This window comes from Capricornis sumatraensis, chromosome 20, assembly GCF_032405125.1.
Source record: "Capricornis sumatraensis isolate serow.1 chromosome 20, serow.2, whole genome shotgun sequence".
Taxonomy (NCBI): domain Eukaryota; kingdom Metazoa; phylum Chordata; class Mammalia; order Artiodactyla; family Bovidae; genus Capricornis; species Capricornis sumatraensis.
Genome location: NC_091088.1, coordinates 57745741 through 57770835, shown reverse-complemented (window position 1 = coordinate 57770835; position 25095 = coordinate 57745741). Strand labels below are relative to the sequence as shown.

The window sequence follows — 25095 nt, the reverse complement described above, 5'->3', positions numbered from 1 at the left end:
ATACAGCGATGTTCAAAGTTCCTGCCCTCCTGGAGGTCCTGGGTTGGATGAGAGTTGGGGAGAGGAAGATAATCAAAAATTAGACAGGTACTATATATACCACGGGATGGTAAAAGCTATGAAGAAAAATAAGATAAGTGAAGGAGACAAGGACATTAAAAAACTAAGATGATGGAATCTGGTCCCGTCACTTCATGGCAAATAGAAGGGGAAAAAGTGGGAGCAGTGACAGATTTCCTTTTCTTGGGCTCCAAAATCACTGTGGATGGTGACTGCAGCCATGAAAGTAAAAGATGCTTGGTCCTTGGAAGGAAAGTTATGACAAACCTTGACAGCATATTAAAAAATAGAGACCTCACTTTGCCAACAAAGGCCTGTATAATCAAAGCTATGTTTTTTCCAGTCGTCATGTATGGATGTGAGCGCTGAACCATAAAGAAGACTGAGCCCCAGAGAATTGATGCCTTTGCATCGTGGTGCTGGAGAAGACTCTTCGAGAGTCCCTTGGACTGCAAGGAGATCAAATCAGTCCCTCCTAAAGAAAATCAACCCTGAATATTCTTTGGAAGGACTGCTGCTATAGCTGAAACTCCAATACTTTGGCCACCTGATGCAAAGAGCTGACTCATTGGAAAAGACTCTGATGCTGGGAAAAATTGAAGGCAAAAGGAGAAGAGGGCAGCAGAGGATGAGATGGTTAGATAGCATCACTGTCTCAATGGACATGAATCTGAGCAAACTCTGGAGATAGTGGACAGGAGAGACTGGTGTGCTGCAGTCCGTGGGGTTGAAAAAAGTCGGACACAACTTAGCAACTGGACAATCACAAGAACATGTCAGGATAAGACACTGACATTTTAAGGGATCGGAAGACTTTGGAGGGTTTTGAGCCAATGTGATCAGATTTGTGTTTTAACAGAATCACCTGGAAGCTTATATAACTAAGCAATTATGAACATATTTCCTTATTCTTTTCTTATGTATATAAGGAATTTATTTTGTATATGTGTGTATTTTCCTTATATATACATATGCAAATTTACTTATATACATATGCAAATATATATTCCTTATACATAATTTCCTTATTCTTTCCTCCCACATTGAAAAGAATAAATAGTAGCATTGTTCTGCCTCCTCCTGCTTTTTACAGAGCAACACATCTTGGTGATCTTTCTAGGCAAGGACACAGCTTCATTCATTCATTCACTGGTTCATTCCTTCACAGCTATGCAGCATTCCAATGCATGAACCCACAATAACCTGTCCTCAGCAGATGAGCCCTTTGGGTGTTTCCAACTCTTTGCATTTGCAAACTACCCTCTGACGAGTGACCATGTCCACACCGTTTCCCACGCCTGTGACAGTATCAGTTCCCTAGGTTCCTAGAAGCTGATTTGCCAGGTCAAAGCACATGCTGCACATTTGTGGTTTTGGAGGATATTGCCTAGCTGTCATTCAGTACTCTTGCCAGTCAGCTAGGAACGTGGCAGTGTTTCCTACCCAGGGAATCACGTGGTAGTGAACTGAAGCTTTTACAATTTCAGATGTGAGGTTTTGTCCTAAACGATTTGATGTAGGGACCTGGAGGCGGGGTGGGAGGGTGGAGAGGGAAAAAGAGAAAAAGAGGGAGAGGGGGGTGGCAGAATGGGGAGAAAGGGAGAGAGGGAGATACAGGCAATGGGGGTGGGGGAGAACGGAAGAAGGTGAGACAGGAATGATTCGGTGGGGGCTCCTGAATGCGACTCCCTTGGTTCAAATCCCACCTTCACCAACTAACAGCTGGTGACCCTAGGCAACCTGTATGGATTTTCCTGCCTCCTTTTTCTCATCTGGAAAACAGGAGCTCACAAAAACATAGAGTGATGGTTAAATAAGTTATATGGATAAAAAGGTTATTTATTTTGCTGCTCTGACAAATGGCAGCAGTTATTACTGACGTCCTGGGGCTTGGGAGACCACCTTGTATTGCCTTGTCGTGCACCCTGGTTAGGAACGACAGTCTTGGGCAGCAGAGAGTCATTCAGTGTTACGTAAGATGAGGACCTCATGGCAGATAATAAAACTCATGTTCCTCATGTGGAAAATAGTGACATGCCCTGTTGTCCTGCCCTCTTTGCGGTCTGGGACAGAGAATGGGGGGGATGGGTGAGGGGAGAGCTTTCATCTTCTGTACTCCGAGGCTAGGCAGGATAAGCTGGCAGAGAAACCCGTAAATAAAAACCACTTTCCTGCCCTTCCTCAAGGGCTACCAGAGCAGACACTTCCTCCCTCTCACCTCCCACCTGCCCCGCTGACCTCACTTCTATTTGGGATGTACTGGTGCCTTGCAAACCCACTCCAGTGTTCTTGCCTGGAGAATCCCAGGGACGGGTGAGCCTGGCGGGCTGCTGTCTATGGGGTCGCACAGAGTCGGACACGACTGAAGCGACTTAGCAGCAGCAGCAGCAGCAGCAGGTGCCTCACAATGGTTGTTCCCCTCTATCCTTCCCTTCCAAATCCCAGAGTCCTCTCGCTCCCCCGAGGAAGGAAATGACACCTTCCTGCCCTTCCCTCTGCCCACAGATAGCTCATCAGAACCACACCTTTTGATGCATCTCTGGGATTAGTGGGAACAAGTCCCAGTTCTAAATCCTAGCTGACTAGTTCCTGCATGACCTGGCCCTTGATCAAAGGCTCTTCCACTCCCCCTTTATGTGTCAGCCAGATGGAAACCTTTGTAATTCTTTTAAGCAAACCATATTTTCTCACCTTCAGGCCAGAACACTTTCCCTCTGGTCTTCACTAGTTAATGGCTCCCACTTCAGGTTAAGCCACCCCCTCCTCCAGGAAGCCTTCCTGGATCCCCCAGGCTGGGTTATCCCTCCTCAGATCTCCCTGAGCCCCCTCAGCTCTGCTGTCTCAGCCTTGCCTACTCTGAGTTATCACTCTCTAGGGATGGATCTGTCACCTGCTGGGCTGTAAAGTTCCACGGAGGCAGAACCCAGGACTGTGTAACTGACAGCTCGGCAGTGACAATTCAACTTCCTCATCTTGTAAAATGGAACTAATAATGACATCTACTTTCCAGGGTTTGGGGAAATGATGCATTAAAGCCCTTCAGTACAATGTCTGGTAAATATCAGTTTCAGGATATATGGCTGCTTTTGTTAATCATCTTAATGTGTTCTCCAGTACAGCTGACCCCTCCCATAAAATTACCTCTTAGACCCCCCAGACTGGATCAGGAGCCCTCTCTGGGTTCCCATGTCCCAGCCCCAACTACTTTGGGTTGTTACTATCTGGGGATGGTTCTGTCTCCCCCAGTGGCTGTGATGGTCACCTCTGGGTCCCCAGTACTGCCCAGCACAGGATTCAATACCAGTTGCCAGAGGAAGGCGTGCTGGATGAATGAACAAATGACTTTAGTAATTATTTGATCTCTGATTGTTATATAATCTTAATTCCTATTTCTTGCTCTAGCATACACAATTATGTTTTCTGTAATTGCTGGAATTTAGACAGAACAATGCAGGAGACCTGGGTTCGAGCCCTGGATTGGAAAGATCCCCTGGAGAAGGGAAAGGCTACCCACTGCAGTATGCTGGTCTGGAGAATTTCATGGACTGTACAGTTATGGGGTCAAAAAGAGTCAGACACAACTGAGCGACTTTCACTTTCACTACTCATTGACTTGAGTCGGTGTATATGACAGAGAGGCAGAGAGTGAGCGTGAGAGAACTTGAGGAAGAGCCTTTGACTGTGTTTGAAAGAGGGGAGACATTGAGGGTGGGCTGGAAGAGTGGGGGAAGGCTGAGAATTTGGGCAAGAAATGGGTTGGATGCTGGAGGCTGGATTTGTAAACTGTCAAGAAGAGACCAAGTCTGTCTTGCTCACGGCAATGTTGCTGGCACCTAGCACAAGCCTGTCACATAGATGGTGCTCAGCCCATATTTCTTGGCCCAATGAATGCGTCAGACATTGTTAAAATAGCTCAGAAATGTTGCTGTGCCTCTAATTGTGACCCATAGTATACTCTGAGTAGGCCTACAATTCTTTTGGTCCCCATCAGAGAGTACAGAGAATGTGACACCCGGCTGATGAGCAGCAGAAGCAAATATGGGGTTGCTGACATCACTCCCATGTCCAAGCTCTCAGCAGGCCTCAACAATCAGCGCAAGGATTCCTTCCTGGGGAGCGTGAGTAGGTTCCCAGAATTCTTAATACTGATCTTGGAGGACCCACTGCCAGTCTATCAACAATGGCAGTTGAGGGGTTCCCTGATGGCTCAGTGGTAAAGAATCCTTTAACAGTTCAGGAAGCACAGGTTAGATCCCTGGTCTGTGAAGATTCCACATGCTGTGGGGCAGCTAAGCCCGTGTGCCGCAGCTACTGAGCCTGTGCTCTAGAGCCTGGGAACTGCGACTACTGAACCCCGGGTGCTCTAGAGCCCATGCTTGGTAACAAGAGCCACAGCACTGAGAAGCCCATGGACTGCAGCAAAGAGTAGCCCCCGCTTGCCACAACTAGAGAAAAGCCTGCACGGCGGTGAAGACCCAGCACAGCCGGAAACGAAGAGAGGAAGAAAGAGAAACTGTGAATTAAAACAATGATAACATTGAAAAAAAAAAAAAAGGGAGTTGAGAAGAAATGTATTTGTCATCCCTGGGAAATAGATGTGAAAAATAAGAGTTGGGGAGAGAAATGATGGCCAGAGATTATAGTTAGGCATTCCCTATGCATTTGGGTTTGTTTATTTGCTTTCCCTGAGATCCTGGATACCTTGGTTCACCACATGAGGACAGAAAAGAACTACGTTAGTGCTTTGCTCCATGCTGCAGAACTCTGGGGGCTCAAAAAGTGTTTACCTGTCTTCTATCCATTCATTTATTCCTTTCAGTTCAGTTCAGTCACTCAACGTGTCCGACTCTTTGCGACCCCATGAATCGCAGCACTCCAGGCCTCCCTGTCCATCACCAACTCCCGGAGTTCACTCAGACTCACACCCATCGAGTCGGTGATGCCACCCAGCCATCTCATCCTCGGTCGTCCCCTTCTCCTCCTGCCCCTAGTCCCTCCCAGCATCAGGGTCTTTTCCAATGAGTCAGCTCTTCTCATGAGGTGGCCAAAGTACTGGAGTTTCAGCTTTAGCCTCATTCCTTACAAAGAAATCCCAGGGCTGATCTCCTTCAGAATGGACTGGTTGGATCTCCTTGAAGTCCAAGGGACTCTCAAGAGTCTTTCAGCAGGTGTTTATTGAGTGCCCATCATGGACTGGCATTACTGTAGGTTCCGAGGGCAAGATGCTGAGCAAAGGGAGACACAGTTCCTGCCCTTTGGGACTTCATTCTTGACTGGGGAGACAGACATTGTCAAAGTATCACCCAAACACTTATAAATTGGCAACTTCCCCACCCCCCCCACCCCCCCCCCCCACCCCCCCACACACACTGTGTAGCATGTGGGACCTTAGTTCCCCGACCAGGAAACCAACCTGCACCCGCTGCAGTAGAAAAGCAGAATTTTAACTACTGAACCTCCAGGGAAGCCCCTAACCTGGCAAATTATGATGACTGTTAAAGAGGGATTTCCTGGGTGTGTGCAGCTAGGGTGGGGGAGTGAAATCCAGGCAGGTGGTGGTGACTGAGTTGGGATATTTTTAATGACTAGGAATCAACCGGTTGAAGAAAGGTGAATAAACTTTCCAGGAAAAGAAAACAGCATGTGCAAACAACAGGTGGCTTGAGAGCACTGCATTAAATACAATTGTCTAGCTATTCCCCTAAACCTATTTCCTCTTATTTCCAGGAGCTTAGCAAGATTTCATTTCTCAGAATCTCTCATAGTACTGTGGTCATATGACCCAGAGCAGGGCAGAGACTCAGGCTAGAAGCATAGCAGGTTCGGGAATGACTGTGTAGGGATGGAGTCTCCTCAGTGACCTGCAGTGAACTATGGTATGAGTGGGTGATACGCTTTTACTGGGTCACACCGCTGACATTTTGGAGATATTTGTTACAGCAGTAATCCAGCCCTGACTAAAGTCGGTGCAGCTAGAGAGGGGCAACAAGGGGGCAAAGTGAGACTAGAGATGTAAGCAGGTAATTAACAGTGCATTACTTCGTGGCAAATAGAAGAGAAAAAAAATGGAAACAGTGACAGACTTTATTTTCTTGGGCTCCAAAATCACTGTGGATGGTGATTGCAGCCATGAAATTAAAAGATGCTTGGTCCTTGGAAGGAAAGTTATGATAAAACTTGACAGCATATTAAAAAGCAGAGACTTCACTTTGCCAACAAAGTAAACAGTTAAAGGTATGGTTTTTCTCCAGTAGTCATGTACAGATGTGAGAGTTGGACCATAAAGAAGGCCGAGTGCTGTAGATTTGATGCTTTCAAACTGTGATGCTGTGAAGACTGTTGAGATTCCCTTGGACAGCAAGGGGATCAAACCAGGTAATCCTACAAGAAATCAACACCGAATATTCACTGAAGGACTGATGCTGAAGTTGAAGCTCCAATACTTAGGCCACTTGATGCGAAGAGCTGATTCATTGGAAAAGACCCTGATGCTGGGAAAGATTGAGGGCATGAGGAGAAGGGGGCAACAGAGGATGAGATGGGTGGATGGCATCATCGACTTAATGGACATGAGTTTGAGCAAACTCCAGGAGATCGTGAAGGACAGGGGAGCCTGGCGTGCTGCAGTCCATGGGGTCACAGACATGACTGAGCGACTGAACAACAACAAATTAACAGTAGAGTCTTGTGGGGTCATGTGACCAAGTTCTGGCCCCTGGAACGTGAGTGCAAGTGATGAGAAACTTCTCATGTCACCTCTGATGGTTGTGCCATCAAAGGAAGGCAGTGAGATGGTCTCCAACATTGCCACCTCCTTCTGGCTGGAATGGGGACTTGGCCATGCACCATTCTGACTGTGTAACACCCTGAGGATGGCCAGACCACAAGGTAAAGAAACCAGGGCTCCTGGATGACGTCACCAAGCACAGCTTGTATACCACTCCTGGGCTGCGTCCATCAGGACTGTGACATGAGAGAGAAACCCACTTCTATCTTGGTTTGTTTTCCTGGCCATGCTGTGTGGCATACAGAATCTTAGTTCCCTGACTGGGAATTGAAACCGTGACTTCTGCATTGGGAGCATGGGATCTTTCTCTTTTTTTCCCTTTTAAATATTTATTTTTGGCTGCACTGGAGCTTAAGTTTCGGCACACAGGCTTTCTAGTTGTGGTATGTGGGTTTACTTGTCTCCTGGCATGTAGGATCTTAGCTCCTTGACCAGGGATGGAACTTAGGTCCCCTGCTAGGTGGATTCTTAACCACTGGACTGCAAGGGAAGTCCACTTCCCTTGTTTAAGCCTTAGTGGTTGGAGGTCTCTGACAAGCTTATATCCTGTCAAGATGGGGGATCCCTGGGAGAAGAGCAGGTTGAGAGGATGAGCTGTGAGTTTGGGACACATCTTGGAGGCAAACTTGTTTCATCAGTTTCTGCTCTTCCTTGAGTCCCCTCGAATCTGAAGGCAGCTCAGCTTTCTCTCTGCCCTCTCCTTCTACCCCTCGTCTCGTCTATTCTTCCTTCCTTGCTTCTGCCTATGGACACTGAGCTCATCATGGCAGGTGTGGCTGCCAGGGAGGGAGAGAATCCCTGCCCAGAGAAGGAAAGCGCCAGTTTTTCTTTGTTTTTATCTTTCTTCTGTCTGGATACAGAACATCTACACAATCAGAGCCGGAAAACCAGAACAAGGTGTGGGATTCTCAGCTCTTTCCTGTTTCTGATAGTTGCATTCCCCAGCCTGCCCACCCCACCCCCCACTGCCACCATGCGAAGTTGGCATATTATTCTCCTGTTCCAGTCTCACACTTTCACTGTGGCCCAATTCATTCATGCCTACATATGGTCACAGGCTCTCTTCCAGCCATTCAATCTCTGTTTTGCCGAGTGGAATTTATTTATTATTTTGTTTTAACATTTATTACTCATTTGTCTGTGTCACGTCTTGGTTGTGGCCCTTGAGATCTTTCCTTGTGGTGCGTGGGCTTCTCCAGTTGTGACGTACGGGTTTCACTGCCTTGAGGCATGTGTGATCTCAGTTCCCTGACCAGGGATCGAATCCTTGTCCCCTGCACTGGAAGTCAGATTCTTCCACTGGACCACCATAGAAGTCCCCCAAGTAGCATTTAAATATTTGACTTTATGGCTTAAATCTTAGGGTTAGATATATCCATTAGGATTAGACCAGGTTGGGACCTCTCTCGTGGTCCAGTGGCTAAGATTCTGAGCTCCCAGTGGAGGGGACCCAAGTTCAATCCCTGGTCAGGGAGCAAGATCTCACATGCTGCAACTAAGACCTGGTGCAGCCAAATAAATAAATATTTTAAAAAGGGAATGGGGATGATCCAGAGAGATGATATGGGGTGGGAGGTGGGAGGGGGGGTTCATGTTTGGGAACTCATGTACACCCGTGGTGGATTCATGTCAATGTGTGGCAAAACCAATACAGTATTGTAAAGTAAAATAAAGTAAAAATAAAAATAAAAATTAAAAAAAAATAAAAAAATAAAAAGGGAATAGAATAGGTTGCAAGAAAACAATGGAACTAAAACAAGAGTGGATTCGGCAAGATAGACTTTTGTTTCTCCTTTCATGTAAAAGGAACTGCACATATGTTTAAGACAGGGCTAGTTGAACAGCTTCACAAAATCTCCAGATATCTGTTTTTCAGTGAAGGGTTGGTAAATTATCTCTCTGGAAAAAAGTTTCCTAATTTGTAGTAATTCCCAATTTCCTTGGTGTAAATATCACTATCACAATTGATTTCAGTCTACCAGCATGTTATCATTGAATGCAGAGTTAGGAAGAGATATAAGTGTTTTTTTTTTTTTTAAGATTATTGCTGTGGACCATTTAAGTCTTTATTGAATTTTTTATAATATTGCTTCTGTTTTATGTTTTCTGGGTGGTTTTTTTTTTTTTGCCCTGAGACATGTGAGATCTGTTCCCTGACCAGTGACTGAACCCAAGCCCCCTGCAGTAGAAGCCCAGAGTCTTAACCACTGCTGGGGAATTTCCCAAAGTAAGTTCCTGTGAGCCAGCACAAGCTGGGTATGGCACACTTCACGCCTGCCACTCTGGCATCCTCCATGTGACACAGTCACCTCATGATCTTATATGTCTGCTTGGCTCCAGTCATCACTTTCTCATTCCTGCCAGCAGGAGAAGATGCTCCTTCACCTGAAGGGCATGTTCTGCAAGTCACACATAACCCTTCCACATTTTACTAGCAAGGTTGTTTTTCTTTCCCCTTGGACATCACGTGCCCAGCTGAAACTGAAGATTTGGTTATTACAGAGGGAGGAGAGAATGAATTCGGGGACTCTGAGGGTAACTGCTACCACAGTTGCTGAGACTGGGCTCCTCTGCTGCAGCCAGATGATCGTTTACCCTCCACGCGGGGTTAGGGGAGGGGCCTCAAGATGCCTGACCTTTTTCTTTTTCTTTTGATAGAGAGACAGAGTGAGAGGAGTTCAAGTCAGGTTGTTATTCCTGTTAAACTCCAACTTAGAGACGGCTGGAGACTCAGTCAATGCTTTCACTTCTGAGCTTTTGAATTTTCCTAGTGGTGTGGTTTTAGTCTCTCATTCATTCATTCATTCAGCAAACAACATTTATTGAGCACATACTGTGTAGCAGATGCAGGTCTGGCTATCACGGGGCTGACATTTAACCTGGAGATGTTGTTGTTGGTTAGTTGCTAAGTTGTGTCCAACTCTTTGTGACCCCGTGGACTGTATGTAGCCCACCAGGCTCCCTGTCCATGGAATTTCCCTGGCAAGAATACTAGAGGGGGTTGCCATTTCCTTCTCCAGAGGATCTTCCCAACTCAGGGACTGAACCAGAATCTCTTGCTTGGAAGGTGGATTCTGTACCACTGGAGCCCCCGAGAAGCCCTATCATGGAGATAATTGTTAAATTATCAATTGGTATAACCAATAAATAGTTAATGACATAATGTGCTAAGTACTATAAAGCAGAACAGTCCTATGGGCAAGTTCAATTAGGGGAGTGAATTTATAACACTGAATTTATAAGGAAATTTATAAGGAAATTATAAAATTTTAAAATTATAAAATTAATAAGGAATTTATAAGTGAATTTATAAGGAAATCTCTTTGAGAAAATTTGCACAGTTTATTTTCAGTGAGGGAGGAGCATCATGATGATTCTCAGCTGTTCTACAGCCCTGGCCAGCTGCTCTCTAGCTGGTGGCCGAGTGGCAGCTGCAGTCAACTCTAAGACCCAGGGAACCAGCTGCCTTCACCACTGCCCAGGCAGGAAATGATTCATTTATCTTTTATAGTAGAGGGATGCTGCAGGCAGGAAAGGGTGTGGTTCAATATTAGGGGTTTCTGAGCAAACCTGGACCCTTGGATAGATCAGGGCAAGGACCCCAGAACTGCCATGGAGTCAGTAATATACACATATGGCTGCTGGGGGATTTATTATTATTATTTTCTAACGATTAGGAGTTTGAGTTGCACTGTCCAATGCAATAGCCATTTGCCACAGGTGGATATGTAAATTAAAATTAAAAGTCAATTAAAAATGCAGTTCCTCAGTTACATGATGTCCATTTCAAGGGCTCAGCAGCCATTTGTGTTGGACAATATTGTAGAGGACAGTACAGACATGGACACTTCCTTCACCAGAGAGTGTTCTTGGACGTGCTAGTCTGAGAAACAGGCTTCGGTATTGGGCAGACTTGGGCTGGCATCACGTGTGGCTGTGTGACTTTGGGCAAATCACTTGCCCTCTCTGTACCTTGCTTTTAGCTTATGTACATGAACACAAGGACGCCTCCCTGACACAAGAGGGAACAATGCGAAGGAGGGTCTGGCGCCAGGGAGGGAGCAATGGGGCAGTCGAATGATTGGAAATAGGGATTTCAGAGCCCAGGAGCCTATTTTCAGCCATGCTGAATGGCATGTGGGCTCTTAGTCCCCCGACCGGGCACTGAAGCCACGTCCCCTGCATTGGAAGCACAGGGTCCTATCCGCTGGACCACCAGGGAAGTCCTACTACGTAGTATTTCACTGTGGAACCCATTGTCTGAAAATACACTGAATTTGGTTGTAAAACAGTTATCGATGCTCCCAAACTGTTTTATAAAAACTGCTTGATAAAAGCTGAGGATATATATATTCTACAACTGTGAAATTCCACTACTAATTATATACTGAACAGAAATGTACACATGTTCCACAAAATGTATATTTTGACTGGATATGGTAAAATAGCTGTTAGTATTTTAATACCACGGAAAAATTCATGATTAAGATCTGCTTGTAATGTCTCCTTTTGTCCAGATTCATTTGTTTGTATTTTTATTTTTATTCAATTTATTTAAACTGAAAAATACCCCAAATGGTTCACTCGTCTCTTCACTGTCAGCCAGATCTACAATGGAGAGAGAAATAATAATAATAACAAAAATAGCCATAATAATAATACACGTGGCTGACATTCTTTGAAGGCTCACCATGTGCCAGGCACCGTTAACAGTATCTCACTCCCACCATTTTATGTAATCCACACATCTACCTTATTTTTTTTTTTTTAGTATTTATTTATTTTTATTTTTTGGCCACATGTAGGATCTTAGTTCCCTGACCAGGGATCAAACCCACGCTCCCTGCAGTGGAAGCATGGAGTCTAAACAACTGGATCACCAGGTTAGTCCCACATCTACCCTTTATTAAAAAAAAATTATTTAATTTATTTATTTGGCTGTGCCGGGTCTTAGTTGCCCCCATGGGGGCATGTGAACTCAACTCTTAAGTTGTGGCATGTGGGATCTTAGTTCCCAGACAAGAGATTGAACCCACGACCCCTGCCTTGGGTGTACAGTGTCTTAGCCATTGGACCACCAGGGAAGTCCCTCACACACCTCCTCTTTGAGGCAGATATTATATTACCATTACCCCTGTTTTACAGATGGAGCACAGGGCAGTTAAACGGGTCACCCAGAGTCCCACAGCTAGCATATGGCAGAGCTGGGATAAGCTTAAGGCGTCAGGGTCCAAGAACGTAACTGCAAACCTAAGGGGAATCTCCCTTGGTCCTTGGTGGGTTTGGCAGGCCTTCTTGGGGTGCTTCTCAGTCCAGACCCCTCTTTTCTGGAGACTGCCTTTTCCCACCGGGAGAGTCAAGACAGACATGCTTGTCCTCATGACCTCACCCCCAAGGTCCCAGCTGACTGGACAAGGCTGGTTCCTTCTGGATGCCGTCAGCAGTGGTCTGTCACAAATAGGTCTTGGCCAGAATGGCAGGGAGGACAGGAAGTGACCACTTCTGCTGTTCATGGAGGCAGGGACTCTGAGTAGTCTGAGTGAGCACTTTCATACTATCTGATATCTCACCTTTCCCCTCTAAGAATATGACTTTGGAGTTAGACCTGCGTTTGATTCAGGGTCAACTCTTTGTTAGCAGCATCTCCTTGGGCAGGTTGATGGATTTTTCTGCAATTTAGTTCTACTCATGTGGAAAATGAGGACCATATCCCAGGATCTTAGTTCCCCACCAGGGATCAAACCTATACCCCCTGCAGTGGAAGCGCAGAGCTCTAATTACAAGACCACCAAAGGAAGCCCCAAAAGGCTTGAGAAATCCAAATGAGAGCCCCATGAGGCAGGTGCTATTAACACCACCACCATTTTGCAGATGCGCAAACTGAGGCTGCAGGAGCGGCAGCTGCACGATGGCGCAGGAGTGGCCAAGAGGAGCCCCCCACGTCCAAGGTCAGCTGCGCTTTGCTGGAGCAGCCGTGAAGAGATACCCCACGTCCAAGGTAAGAGAAACCCAAGTAAGACGGTGCACGCTGAGAGAGGGCATCAGAGGGCAGACACACTGAAACCACAATCACAGACAACTAGCCAATCTGATCACATGGACCATGCCTTGTCTAACTCAGTGAAACTAAGCCATGCTGAGTGGGGCCACCCAAGACGGATGGGTCATGGTGGAGAGGTCTGAAAGAATGTGGTCCACTGGAGAAGGGAATGGCAATCCACTTCAGTATTCTTGCCTTGAGAACCCCATGAACAGTAGGAAAAGGCAAAAAGATAGGATACTGAAAGAGGAACTCCCCAGGTTGGTAGCTGCCCAATATGCTACTGGAGATCAGTGGAGAAATAACTCCAGAAAGAATGAAGGATGGAGCCAAAGCAAAAACAATACCCAGTTGTGGATGTGACTGGTGATAGAAGCAAGGTCCGATGCTGTAAAGAGCAATACTGCATAGGAACCTGGAGTGTCAGGTCCATGAATCAAGGCAAATTGGAAGTGGTCAAACAGGAGATGGAAAGAGTGAACATCAATATTCTAGAAATCAGCGAACTAAAATGGACTGGAATGGGTGAATTTAATTCAGATGACCATTATATCTACTACTGTGGGCAGGAATCCCTTACAAGAAATGGAGTAGCCATCATAGTCAACAAGAGAGTCCGAAATGCAGTACTTGGATGCAATCTCAAAAATGACAGAATGATCTCTGTTTGTTTCCAAGGCAAACCATTCAATATCACAGTAATCCTAGACTATGCCCCAACCAGTAATGCTGAAGAAGCTGAAGTTGAATGGTACTATCAAGACCTACAAGACCTTTTAGAACTAACACCCAAAAAAGATGTCCTTTTCATTATAGGGGACTGGAATGCAAAAGTAGGAAGTCAAGAAATAGCTGGAGTAACAGGCAGATTTGGCCTTGGAGTACAGAATGAAGCAGGCCAAAGGTTAATAGAGTTTTGCCAAGAGAACACACTGGTCATAGAAAACACCCTCTTCCAACAACACAAGAGAAGACTCTACACATGGACATCACCAGATGGTCAACACTGAAATCAGATTGATTATATTCTTTGCAGCCAAAGATGGAGAAGCTCTATACAGTCAGCAAAAACAAGACTGGGAGATGACTGTGGCTCAGATCATGAACCCCTTGTTACCAAATTCAGTCTGAAATTGATGAAAGTGGGGAAAACCACTAGACCATTCAGGTATGACCTAAGTCAAATCCCTTATGACTATACAGTGGAAGTGAGAAATAGATTTAAGGGACTAGATCTGATAGACAGAGCACCCGATGAACTATGGAATGAGGTTCATGACATTGTATAGGAGACAGGGATCAAGACCATCTCCATGGAAAAGAAATGCAAAAAAGCAAAATGGCTGTATGAGGAGGCCTTAGAAAGAGCTGTGAAAAGAAGGGAAGTGAAAAGCAAAGTAGAAAAGGAAAGATATACCCATTTGAATGCAGAGTGCCAAAGAATAGCAAGGAGAGATAAGAAAGCCTTCCTCAGCAATCAATGCAAAGAAATAGAGGAAAACAATAGATTAGGAAAGACAAGAGATCTCTTCAAGAAAATTAGAGATACCAAGGGAACATTTCATGTAAAGATGGGCTCAATAAAGGACAGAAATGGTATGGACCTAACAGAAGCTGAAGATATTAAGAAGAGGTGGCAAGAATACATAGAAGAACTATACAAAAAAGATCTTCATGACCCAGATAATCACGATGGTATGATCACTCACCTAGAGCCAGACATCCTGGAATGTGAAGTCAAGTGGGCCTTAGGAAGTATCACTATGAACAAAGCTAGTGGAGGTGATGGAATTCCAGTTGAGCTCTTTCAAATCCTGAAAGATGATGCTGTGAAAGTGCTGCACTCAATATGTCAGCAAATTAGGAAAACTCAGCAGTGGCCACCAATCCCAATGAAAGGCAATGCCAAAAAATGCTCAAACTACTGCACAATTGCACTCATCTCATACGCTAGTAAAGTAATGCTCAAAATTCTCCAAGCCAGGCTTCAGCAATATGTGAACCGTGAACTTCCAGATGTTCCAGCTGGTTTTAGAAAAGGCAGAGGAACCAGAGGTCAAATTACCAACATCCGCTGGATAATGGAAAAAGCAAGAGAGTTCCAGAAAAGCATCTATTTCTGCTTATTGATTATGCCAGAGCCTTTGACTGGGTGGATCACAATAAACTGTGGAAAATTCTGAAAGAGATGGGAATACCAGACCACTTGACCTGCCTCTTGAGAAACCTGTATGCAGGTCAGGAAGCAACAGTTAGAACTGGACATGGAACAACAGACTGGTTCCAAATAGGAAAAGGAGTATGTCAAGGCTGTATATTGTCACCCTGCTTATTTAACTTCTATGCAGAGTACATCATGAGAAACACTGGGTTGGAAGAAGCACAAGCTGGAATCAAGATTGCCAGGAGAAATATCAATAACCTCAGATATGCAGATGACACCACCCTTATGGCAGAAAGTGAAGAAGAACTAAAGAGCCTCTTGATGAAAGTGAAAGAGGACAGTGAAAAAGTTGGCTTAAAGCTTAACATTCTGAAAACGAAGATCATGGCATCTGGTCCCATCACTTCGTGGGAAATAGACGGGGAAACAGTGGAAACAGTGTCAGACTTTATTTTGGGGGGGCTCCAAAATCACTGCAGATGGTGACTGCAGCCATGAAATTAAAAGACGCTTACTCCTTGCAAGGAAAGTTATGACCAAACTAGATAGCATATTGAAAAGGAGAGATATTACTTTGTCAATAAATGTCCGTCTAGTCAAGGCTATGGTTTTTCCAGTGGTCATGTATGGATGTGAGAGTTGGACTGTGAAGAAAGCTGAGCACCGAAGAATTGATGCTTTTGAACTGTGGTGTTGGAGAAGACTCTTGAGAGTCCCTTGGACTGCAAGGAGATCCAACCAGTCCATCCTAAAGGAAATCAATCCTGGGTGTTCATCAGAAGGACTGATGCTAAAGCTGAAACTCCAATATTTTGGGCACCTGATGCAAAGAGCTGACTCATTTGAAAAGACCCTGATTTTGGGAAGGGTTGAGGACAGGAGGAAAGTGGACGACAGAGGATGAGATGGTTGGATGGCATCACCAACTCGATGGACATGAGTCTGGGTAAACTCCGGGAGTTGGTGATGGACAGGAGGCCTGGCATGGTGTGGTTCATAGGGTCACAAAGAATCGGACACAACTGAGTGACTGAACTGAACTGAACTGAACTGAAACTGAGGCCCAGAGCGGGGTTGTGACTTGCCATGGCCTCACTTTGGGTAAGTGACAGAACGGGGATTTGAACCCAGATCCAGGACGCTCTCCTGTCTCTTTGTCTCCCAGGGGCTACTTTGGGAACTGACTAGTAGGCTGGGGCACATGGGGGTCTATGTCATCCTCTCTGAATGAACTTCATGCTCCCTGGGATAAGGTTGTTGGTTTGGCTTCAGTCTTGAAGCAGAGAGAGTTCTGTGCCTTGTGGAGGCTGAGTGGATGGGAAGAAAGGAAGGCAGGTACCTTAGCTTCTGGATGAAGGTGAAGAGCACGCTTCCAACCAATACCAAGCCTGCCACAGATGCGGCCGCGATGAGAGCAATGGCAGATCCTCCCGACAGGGAGAGCGGGGGGTTCCGAGAGATGGGTGCAGGTTCTGTGGGTTCCACGTCCGCTTCTGGGAATCAAGAAGGGTAGAGACTGGAGGAGATACCCTCCCTCCATACCCCCCGCCCCCCACCATTCCACCTCCTCCCCCATCCTCCCCATCTCCACCCCAGCTTCCTCCCTGCTCTCCCGTCTGTCTCTCCCCAACCCATCTCATCACCACATAGAAACCAGAGGGTTTTTAAATTATTTTGGCCACATCTTATGTGCGATCTTAGTTCCCTGACCAGGGATCAAACCTGTGCCCCCTGCATTGGAAGGACAGAATCGTAACCATTGGACCACCTGGGAAGTCCTCAGAGGGGTCTTTGTAAGGTCCACACTTGACCCTGTTCCTCTCCTGCTCAGAACCTTCCCATGGCTTCCCAGGACTTCATCTTGGCCTTCAAGGACCTGCGTCTGGCCAGTCTCATCTCTCTCTACCCTCTACATTTATAACTAAGCCTTGTTGGATTCTACTTAACTTTCTACGTCCCTCTCCTACTTCCAAGCCTTTATCTGTGCCCCTGGAATGCCATTTTCTGCCCCCTGGCCTGGACAATTTCTATGTGTCCTCGTACCAACTCAGATGTCCCCTCTTCCAGGAAGCCCTCCCTGATTCCCTTGCTGGGTTGGGTGCGCCCTTGGGTCTCACAGCGCTTTGAGTTCCCCCACCCCAGCCCTGCCCACTCTGGTCATTACTGTTTGTCAGGCCTGTCCCCTACTGCACTGGAAGTCCTGTGATGGCAGGACCAGGACTGTCTCTGTTACCAGTTGTCCTGAGCACTGCCCAGCATAGGCCAGTCACATAATAGGTGCTCAATAAACATTTCCTGAAGAGTTGATGAACAAGGGAAGGGGGTCTTAGAAGTACTGTCATTCTCAGTGAATGTATCAGGGTCACCAGGTGCTCCGAGATTTATATTTTTTCTCCCAATATCCTGAAACCTCCCACTGAACCATGGCTGGGGAGAGGAAGCAGCTCTAGGAACGTAGCCGAGCCAGGCTCTCCACCCTCTCCATCTTTCCCTTGCTCTGGACCTTGGCTCTGGACCTTGCTGCCTACATGCCTCCCCATCTTCTTTAGGCAGTGCCTCCTGACCGCCCTATGAATAGAAATACTAAAAATAACAGGCATGGCAACTGCTGCTATTTAAGGCACCAGCTCACTGATTTTCTACTAGCTTCCAGCGTTTACCATTTCAGTTCCTTACCAGCAATTTTGTAGAGGTTTACACAATCACATTGGTTATACACAGGAGGAAACTGAAGCTCTAGGGAAGGGACCCCACTTGTCCTAAGTCACCCAGCCAAGAAGGCACAGGGGCAGGAACTGAGCTCCCCTTTGACTGGCTCCCAAACCACTTTTTTAAATCCCAATAACTGGCTCGTCTTGTGATTGCCGTCTGAGCCTCTGTACACACTCTTGCCTCTGGTAACAGGCACAAAATTAATAATAATAGGGACAGTACTAATCATAGCAATGATACCCGTTCATGTTTACTGAGCACTCACTAGTGTTCCATAGTGCTACGCACTCTTATTTTTAAGCTGTTCACCTGCTTATCTCACTGAATGCTCACAGCTATATTTTGCAGGTGGGCACTATTACTTTCCCAGTTTATATTCCTCAGAATACTGAGGAAACTGAAGCACAGAGAAGTCAAGGCACTGGCCCAGAGTCACACAGCCAGCAAGTAGTGGAGCCAGAATTCAAATTCCAAAGCCTGTGCTTGGAACCACTCGTTATATTACCACCTTCATTTTTCCTGTGGCATGTGCTGAGATTCAGAGAGGCAAAGAGACTTCTCAAACACACACAGTAGAAAGTGACTGGAGCCAGAAGGACCCAGACAGCCGGCTCCAGATCCTGGCCTGAGCTTTCATTTGCATTCATGTCTTTGGGCCACAGCTTCTCATCTGTAAAATGGACTAATAATCCCCACTCTGCCAGGAGGATGAAAGAATGGGATGTCACCTTGACTATAAAGGGTCTCAGAGGGAACTGCTCACAGACAGTGGCTCAGTGGGATCAGGAAAGCTGGCCACTGGCCAGGGGTCTGGGGTCAGGGTGGGAGACTCACGTGGCAGCATGAGAGTCACAGGCTGGGAGAGCTACACTCCCTCGCTATTCTCGGCCAAGCATAAGTAGGTGCCCAGATCCTTCATGGACAACCTGTGGATAATCAGCCTGTCCCCAGTTCCACGAGGTCTCCCATTGAAGGTCCACCGTAGCACAGGCTCAGGTGTGATGAAAGCCGCCCACTGCAGGATCACAGAGTAGTTGAGTTCACTCCGGAGGATACCTTGTCTATTTCCCAGGAATGTCACCAGCTGCACCCCATCATAGGTGGCTGTGCAAACAAGGGGGTAAGGTCACATGGGTGGAGACCACTCAGAGAGGCCAAGCACTTCCTCTGTTCACCGCAGAGGCATTCCTTCATTCATTCACTCACTCATTCATTCATTCATCAACATGTTTGGAGGGCCTGGTCTGTGCCCACTGTTGATCCAGACACTGGATGGAGCTGAGCTGTCCTCAGCATGTATGACTGCCAACACTGCATCTGTGGCTTCAGGGCATTCACTGGCCGCCAGAGCCTGCTCTGCTCATGGAGGCAGCAGCCGAAGCACTGGAGAGTGGGCACGGAGCCTTCCACAGTGACCAGTGTGGACTGGTACATAAACCCCAGGTCCCCTGCCCTCAGCTGGACCAGGGTAAAGGCCAAGGAGCTTCTGGAGGAGTGGCTGGATTCTGGATTATTTTGCAGGTAGAGTCCCCAGGATTTGCTGATAGATTGGATGTAGGTGAGGGTGGTGGTGGTCAAGGGGTCCTCCAAGGCTTGGGGCCTGGGCCACTGGCTACTGGGAGGGCTCCTTACAGACAGCATACATCATCCTCACCATTTCTTGTTGGTTTTGAGTCACTAAGTCGTGTCCGACTCTTTGTGACCCTATGGACTGTAGCTCACCAGGCTCCTCTATCCAGGGGATTCCCTAGGCAATAATACTGGAGTCAGTTGCCATTTCCTTCTCCAGGGGATCTTCCTGACCCAGGGATGGAACCCACATCTCCTGCACTGGCAAGCGGATTCTTGACCGCTGAGCCACCAGGGAAGCTCCCCTCCCCACCTCCTCACCATAGTTCTTTATTTGTTTTCAGGTGAAAGACTCTGAGGTCTGGGGGTCTTAGGGCCAGGGCACAGCTGGGATTTGGATCTGATGTCATGGTGAGTGCTGGGGACCTCTGTATGGAGCTGATTACCATTCAATGCAATATGAAAAGTGAAACAAATCTTCAATCCAGCCAAAGAGCTCAGAGAAGTCTTCCTGGAGGAGGTGGTGCCTCAGCTAAGTGGTGCAGGAGGAGAAAGAACCCAGGGGTGTGGAAACAAGAATCAATGTAGGGGCTTCCCTCGTGGCTCAGTGGTAAAGAATCTGCCTGCCACTGCAGAAGACACAGGTTCGATCCCTAGTCTGGCAAGATCCCACATGCCACAGAGCAACTAGGCGCCCGTGCCACAACTACTGATCGTGTGCTCTAGAGCCCATGAGACACAACTGCGGAAGCCCATGCACCTAGGGCTTGGCAGGAACAGAGGCCACTGCAGGAGAGGCCCGCACACCACAACCAGAGAGCAGCCCCCACTCAATGCAACTGGAGAAGACCCCACACAGCAGTGAAGACCCAGCACAGCCAAAAATAAACAAAATTATTTAAAAAAAAGAATTGATGTAATAGCCATCTAGATTGGACTCTTACTGTGAGCCAAGCAACATTCTAAACACATGTTAACTATAGCTCATTATAATACTGGCTTGTTATATTACGAGTAAGACCCATGCTTGGGTGAAGTCATTTAGTAGGTTGTTTTAGTAGGTTGTAATCAGCATTTAGGGCTGCAGTCCCTGGGGTCCCAAGGAGTCAGACATGACTGAGCACATTGGGTGAATAATCAGCATTTAAAATGTGAAATGAGATGTAAAAGAAAGTATCAGAATGCCTTACACTTAGCAATAATTGTTATTTTATGACACTTATAAAGACAAGTGACTTGTGATGTGTAGATATATGAACATCCAGGGTCATGATCTAAAAAACTTGAAAGCCACTGGATTTACTCGTTTAATCCTCACAACAACCCTACAAGGTAGATTTCATTGTTATCGTCCTTTTAATGGGGAAACAAGGGCTCAAAGAGGTCAAGTCCCCTGAAATACTCACGGCGAACATTCGATTACTCTGTGTGTTGCAGCAAAGATAGAAATGAGACTTTTCTGATAAAGAAGGAAAATAAGGAACCAGTGAACAGCCTGGGGACACAGCATAAACTGGTCTGAAAGAGTTAAGCAATCCTAGTTTTACTGTAACTGCCACTGACTCACTGTGCACGTAGCAAGGCCTGCCTTTCACAAAGCTAATTCCTTAACCACTCTCAGACTCTGTGTGAGTTACACCCTGCACCTGGGGTTCACCTTCCCCCACACTTCTTGTAACAACCCCCTATAGCATTCTTCCTTTCAGAAAGAAGATAATGGGCCAATAACCCTGGGAGACAGACAGACAGAGTCACAGAGTCGCCTGATGTCAACTAGGGCTGTTTTGAAACTCTACAAAAGGAAGAAGAATATAAGACCTTTCTTACTTTGATCCTTATCACGTATCCCAGACCATGAGCCGCATTATAACGATTATAAAACTCCTCACGAGGCCCTCCAGCAGGGACACAGTTCTTATAATAGAGTAAAAGTTAAAAAAGTGTGTTCCCACTCTGCCTGGCAAAGAAATAAAGCGACTCTTTCTCTTTCCTCCAAAACCCTGTCTCTGTATTTTTACCTGGCATCTCCCACAGAGAACCAAGATTTTGGCAACAGGTGCCAGGCACTGTTCTAGGTATTTGGTGTGGATTAATTCGTTTGTTCCTCATAGCACTCCTACAAGGATGGGTCTACCATGATTCTGTTTTACAGAGGAGAGTGCTGAAGCACACAGAGGGCAAGTCACTTTGCAAAGAGATGTGACTAGGAAGTGAAGGAGCAAGGACTCAACGCAGGTGGCTGGGGTTTCAGAATCTGCACACATTCTAGAAGAACTAGCCTTCAGATCACAGATAAGTAGACCGATGGTGGTGGTTTAGTTGCAAAATCAAGTCCGACTGTTGTGACCCCATGGACTGCAGCCTGCCCAGGCCCCTCTGTCCATGGGGTTTCCCAGGCACGAATACTGGAGTGGGTTGCCATTTCCTCCTCCAGGGGATCTTCCCGACCGAGGCATCGAACCCGGTCTCTTATGCCTCCTGCATTGGTAGGCGGGTTCTTTACCACTGAGCCCCCTGGGGGGGAGGGGCGGGGGGAGGCAGGTGGTGATCTTACCCTTGATCGGTATCTGCTCCGTCGCACTCCTGCGTCCCCTGCTGGTTTCCAGCACCACCGTGTAGCTGCCCGCATCTAGAGTCGTCACGTTTCTGATGATCAGGCTGCCCTCGGCGTCCAGCGTCTCCCGGCCAGTGTGGCCAGGCCCTGGGAGGCCCTCGGGAGAGAAGATCATGGCTTCTGGCCGGACTTCATGCCCTCGGAACCAAGAGGTGGCGAGAACCCTATCCAGGCTTCTAGGGACTGGCAGGTGGGCATCGGCTCCTTCAGTCAAGGGGTCCAGAGACACAGAGGAGGGCAGCTCCAAGGAGGCAGAGCAGGTACTGAATGTGAGCAGGGTGCCTTGTAGGAGGGTGGGAAGGAGAAGAGAGAGCGAGGGAGCAGTGGGACCAAAGGCAAGATGCTGCCCCAGCCGCCAACCCTTCTGCTGCTGGTGAGAACGTGTGCCATGGAGAGCTGATATGACAACGGTGATAATAATAAATAAAAAGGGGCTTCCCAGGTGGCACAGTGGTAAAGAATCTGCCTGTCAATGCAGGAGACAAGGGTTCGATCACTGGGTTGGGAAGATCCCTTGGAGGAGAGTATGGCAACCCACTCCAGTATTCAGTTCAGTTCAGTCGCTCAGTCGTGTCCGACTCTTTGCGACCCCATGAATCGCAGCACGCCAGGCCTCCCTGTTCATCACCATCTCCTGGAGTTCACTCAGACTCACGTCCATCGAGTCCGTGATTCTTGCCTGGAAAATCCCATGGACAGAGGAGCCTGGTGGGCTACAGTCCATGGGGTCGCAAACAGCTGGACACAACTGAAGCAACTTAGCATGTACATGCAATTTATATATATATATACACACACACATACAATATGTATAAAACCTATATATAACATATATATAATTCCATGTGTATACATATGGAATTTCAGAGCTAGAACCATAGAGATAATTCCAGAAGTCCTACTTGCCTGGAGCATGGCTATTTTATTTCATTTCTAACCTTCAATCAAATGTGAAAAAGTCACTATTCAGTTTTTTCCTGTTTGATCCCAGAACAGTTCTCTGAATCACTATATATAAATAGAAATACACCAGAATGTTAAACTTGACTTCCATTGTCTCAGAATCTCCCCAAAGGTTCCAGAGGCTGAGAACAAAACAACAGACACCAAGAACTCCCCGTTCCCAACTGAGGTCTAGCTAACAGGGGTTTTTGTTGAATTAGTCACTCAGTCATGTCTGACTCTTTGCGACCCCAAGGACTGTAGTTTGCCAAACTCCCCTGTCCATGGAATTCTCCAAACAAGAATACTGGAGTGGGTTGCCATTCCTTTCTCCAGGGGATCTTCCCAACCCAGGGACTGAACCTGGGTCCACCTGCATTGCAGGCAGATTCTTTGCCATCTGAGCCACCGAGGAAGCCCAGCTAACAGGGGTTACCCATCACCAGTTCTGCCAGCACCAGCCACTTTACCCCTGCCAAGAGAGGAGGCTGAGAGCTCACAGAGAAGAGGAGATGGCGCAGAGTGAGGTTTTCTGGGGGACTGGAGATCCCTGCTGGGGCTGGGACTTTCCTCCACCTCCTGCTAAATGAGGGGGGCTCCAAGGGAACCTCTTGGAGAGCTGGAGATGTGTGCCATGGAGTCTGTGGGAGCTTAGACCTGTAAGTCTTCAGGTATCAGATGGAGGCGGAGTGGGCAGGATGGATGTGGTCCATACCTCCTGCGTTTGATGGAACAACAGAGATGTCTACATAAGCCAGTGTGAATGCCGCTGAAGGAGCCAGTCAGAGCTCCGAATGGGGGCATCTCTGGAGCCTGTCCTGGCAAAAAGCCCCATTGCAGACGACTTGCCGGGTAGATTTCCCACCCAGGAAGATCTCACCATCATGCCTCAGCCACACAGAAGGCCATGTCCCCACCTTACCACTACAGCAGTCAAGTTGAAACCTTCCTGTGCCCTCCTTGCCTTCCTCTCCTCTGCCCATGGCCTTGGGGGGGGGGGGTGGAGGGTGTGGGCACAGACCTCACCTCTGGGTGGGGAGGAAGGACAGGCCCACCACATCCCACTACATCCTCACTGTAGCCTGACCCAGGTCCAAGCTGGGGCCGAAGTGAAGTTCTCAACGGTGGCTGAAGTTTTGAAATTACACAGAACTGGACTTTTTAAGGCCTGGAAAAAGAAGCAATTCATTTACTCTCCAAGAGGTAAATGTGGGTGGTTTCTGGAAAGTATGGTCTTGGTGGCCAGACCATCTGGGGTCAAGTCCTTCTTCTGTTACTTTCAAGCTGTGTGGCCTGGGGAGGACCCATAACCTCTCTGTGTCTCAGTTTCCCGCTCTATGAAATGGGGCTCATGTAGCTCTAGCCTCCTGGGGTTAAGAATTAAATGTTACTACATGAAGAGTCTGACATGTAGAAGTACTCAGTCACAATGGCCTCTTTTTATTATAATTGTTGTACTACTTTCATTGCTATTGAAAAATTATTATTAGATATGGATAGCTAGGGTCAGACAGGGTGCTCTGGTGGAAAGGGGCTGGCATGGGGGTACTGAATTCTTATTTTGCCTTTGCCAGTCGCCTGCTCTTGAGCAAGTGGCCCCACCCCGATCTGAGCTTCACTTTACTCCTTTGTAAAAGGTGTCAATCACACGGGCCTCTTGGGGATTTCAAGAGCTCTTGTGCGTCGGTTGCCCATGCTGCGTGGGCTGTAACATGACCAGAATCAGAACTCAAGAGTAGGGGAGTCTCTGATTTGGATAAAGACTCTCTTCCTCCCCAGGGATGTCTCCTCTTTGTCCGCAACCCGTGAGTGTAGCCCTTGTCTCTCACGCACCTGTTAGAAGCAGCCTTGTCCAGGCGGAGCTGTAGCTGCAGCTGGTGCCCAGAGGCCACCTCATGCCGCGTTCTGTCCTGCAGCGTAGGCAGCTGCGCACGAGAGGCCGCCCTTCTGGAGTGGGGTATCCTAGACCACACAGTGAAGTACACAACCTTGGCCCCGCCCCGCAAGGCCCCGCCCATTCCCTGGCCACACCCCCACGGTGCCCTGCCTTGGTCTCCAGTCATGAGCTGGGAAGTCTCCTCTCTAGGCCCTGGGTCCGTGGCAGTGGGGGGCGGGGCGGGGGAGCAGGCTGGGGAAGGGTCTTCGGAGAAGAGGCTCTGGAGTTGAGCTCGCCTCTCTCTCCGGCTCCCCCTCCCAGCCCCTCTGGG

At 47.4% G+C, this 25095-nt stretch overlaps 1 protein-coding gene across 1 annotated transcript; it reads right to left on the bottom strand.

Annotated features, from left to right (window-relative positions):
* Window positions 1-16260: 16260 nt before the first annotated feature.
* IGSF23 (immunoglobulin superfamily member 23) lies at window positions 16261-24785 on the bottom strand. The gene is given in 5 exon segments (XM_068993089.1): window positions 16261-16294; window positions 16391-16544; window positions 18598-18867; window positions 21887-22228; window positions 24722-24785. Coding segments are annotated over 5 exon segments (864 nt in total).
* Between the last annotated feature and the right edge of the window lie 310 nt (window positions 24786-25095).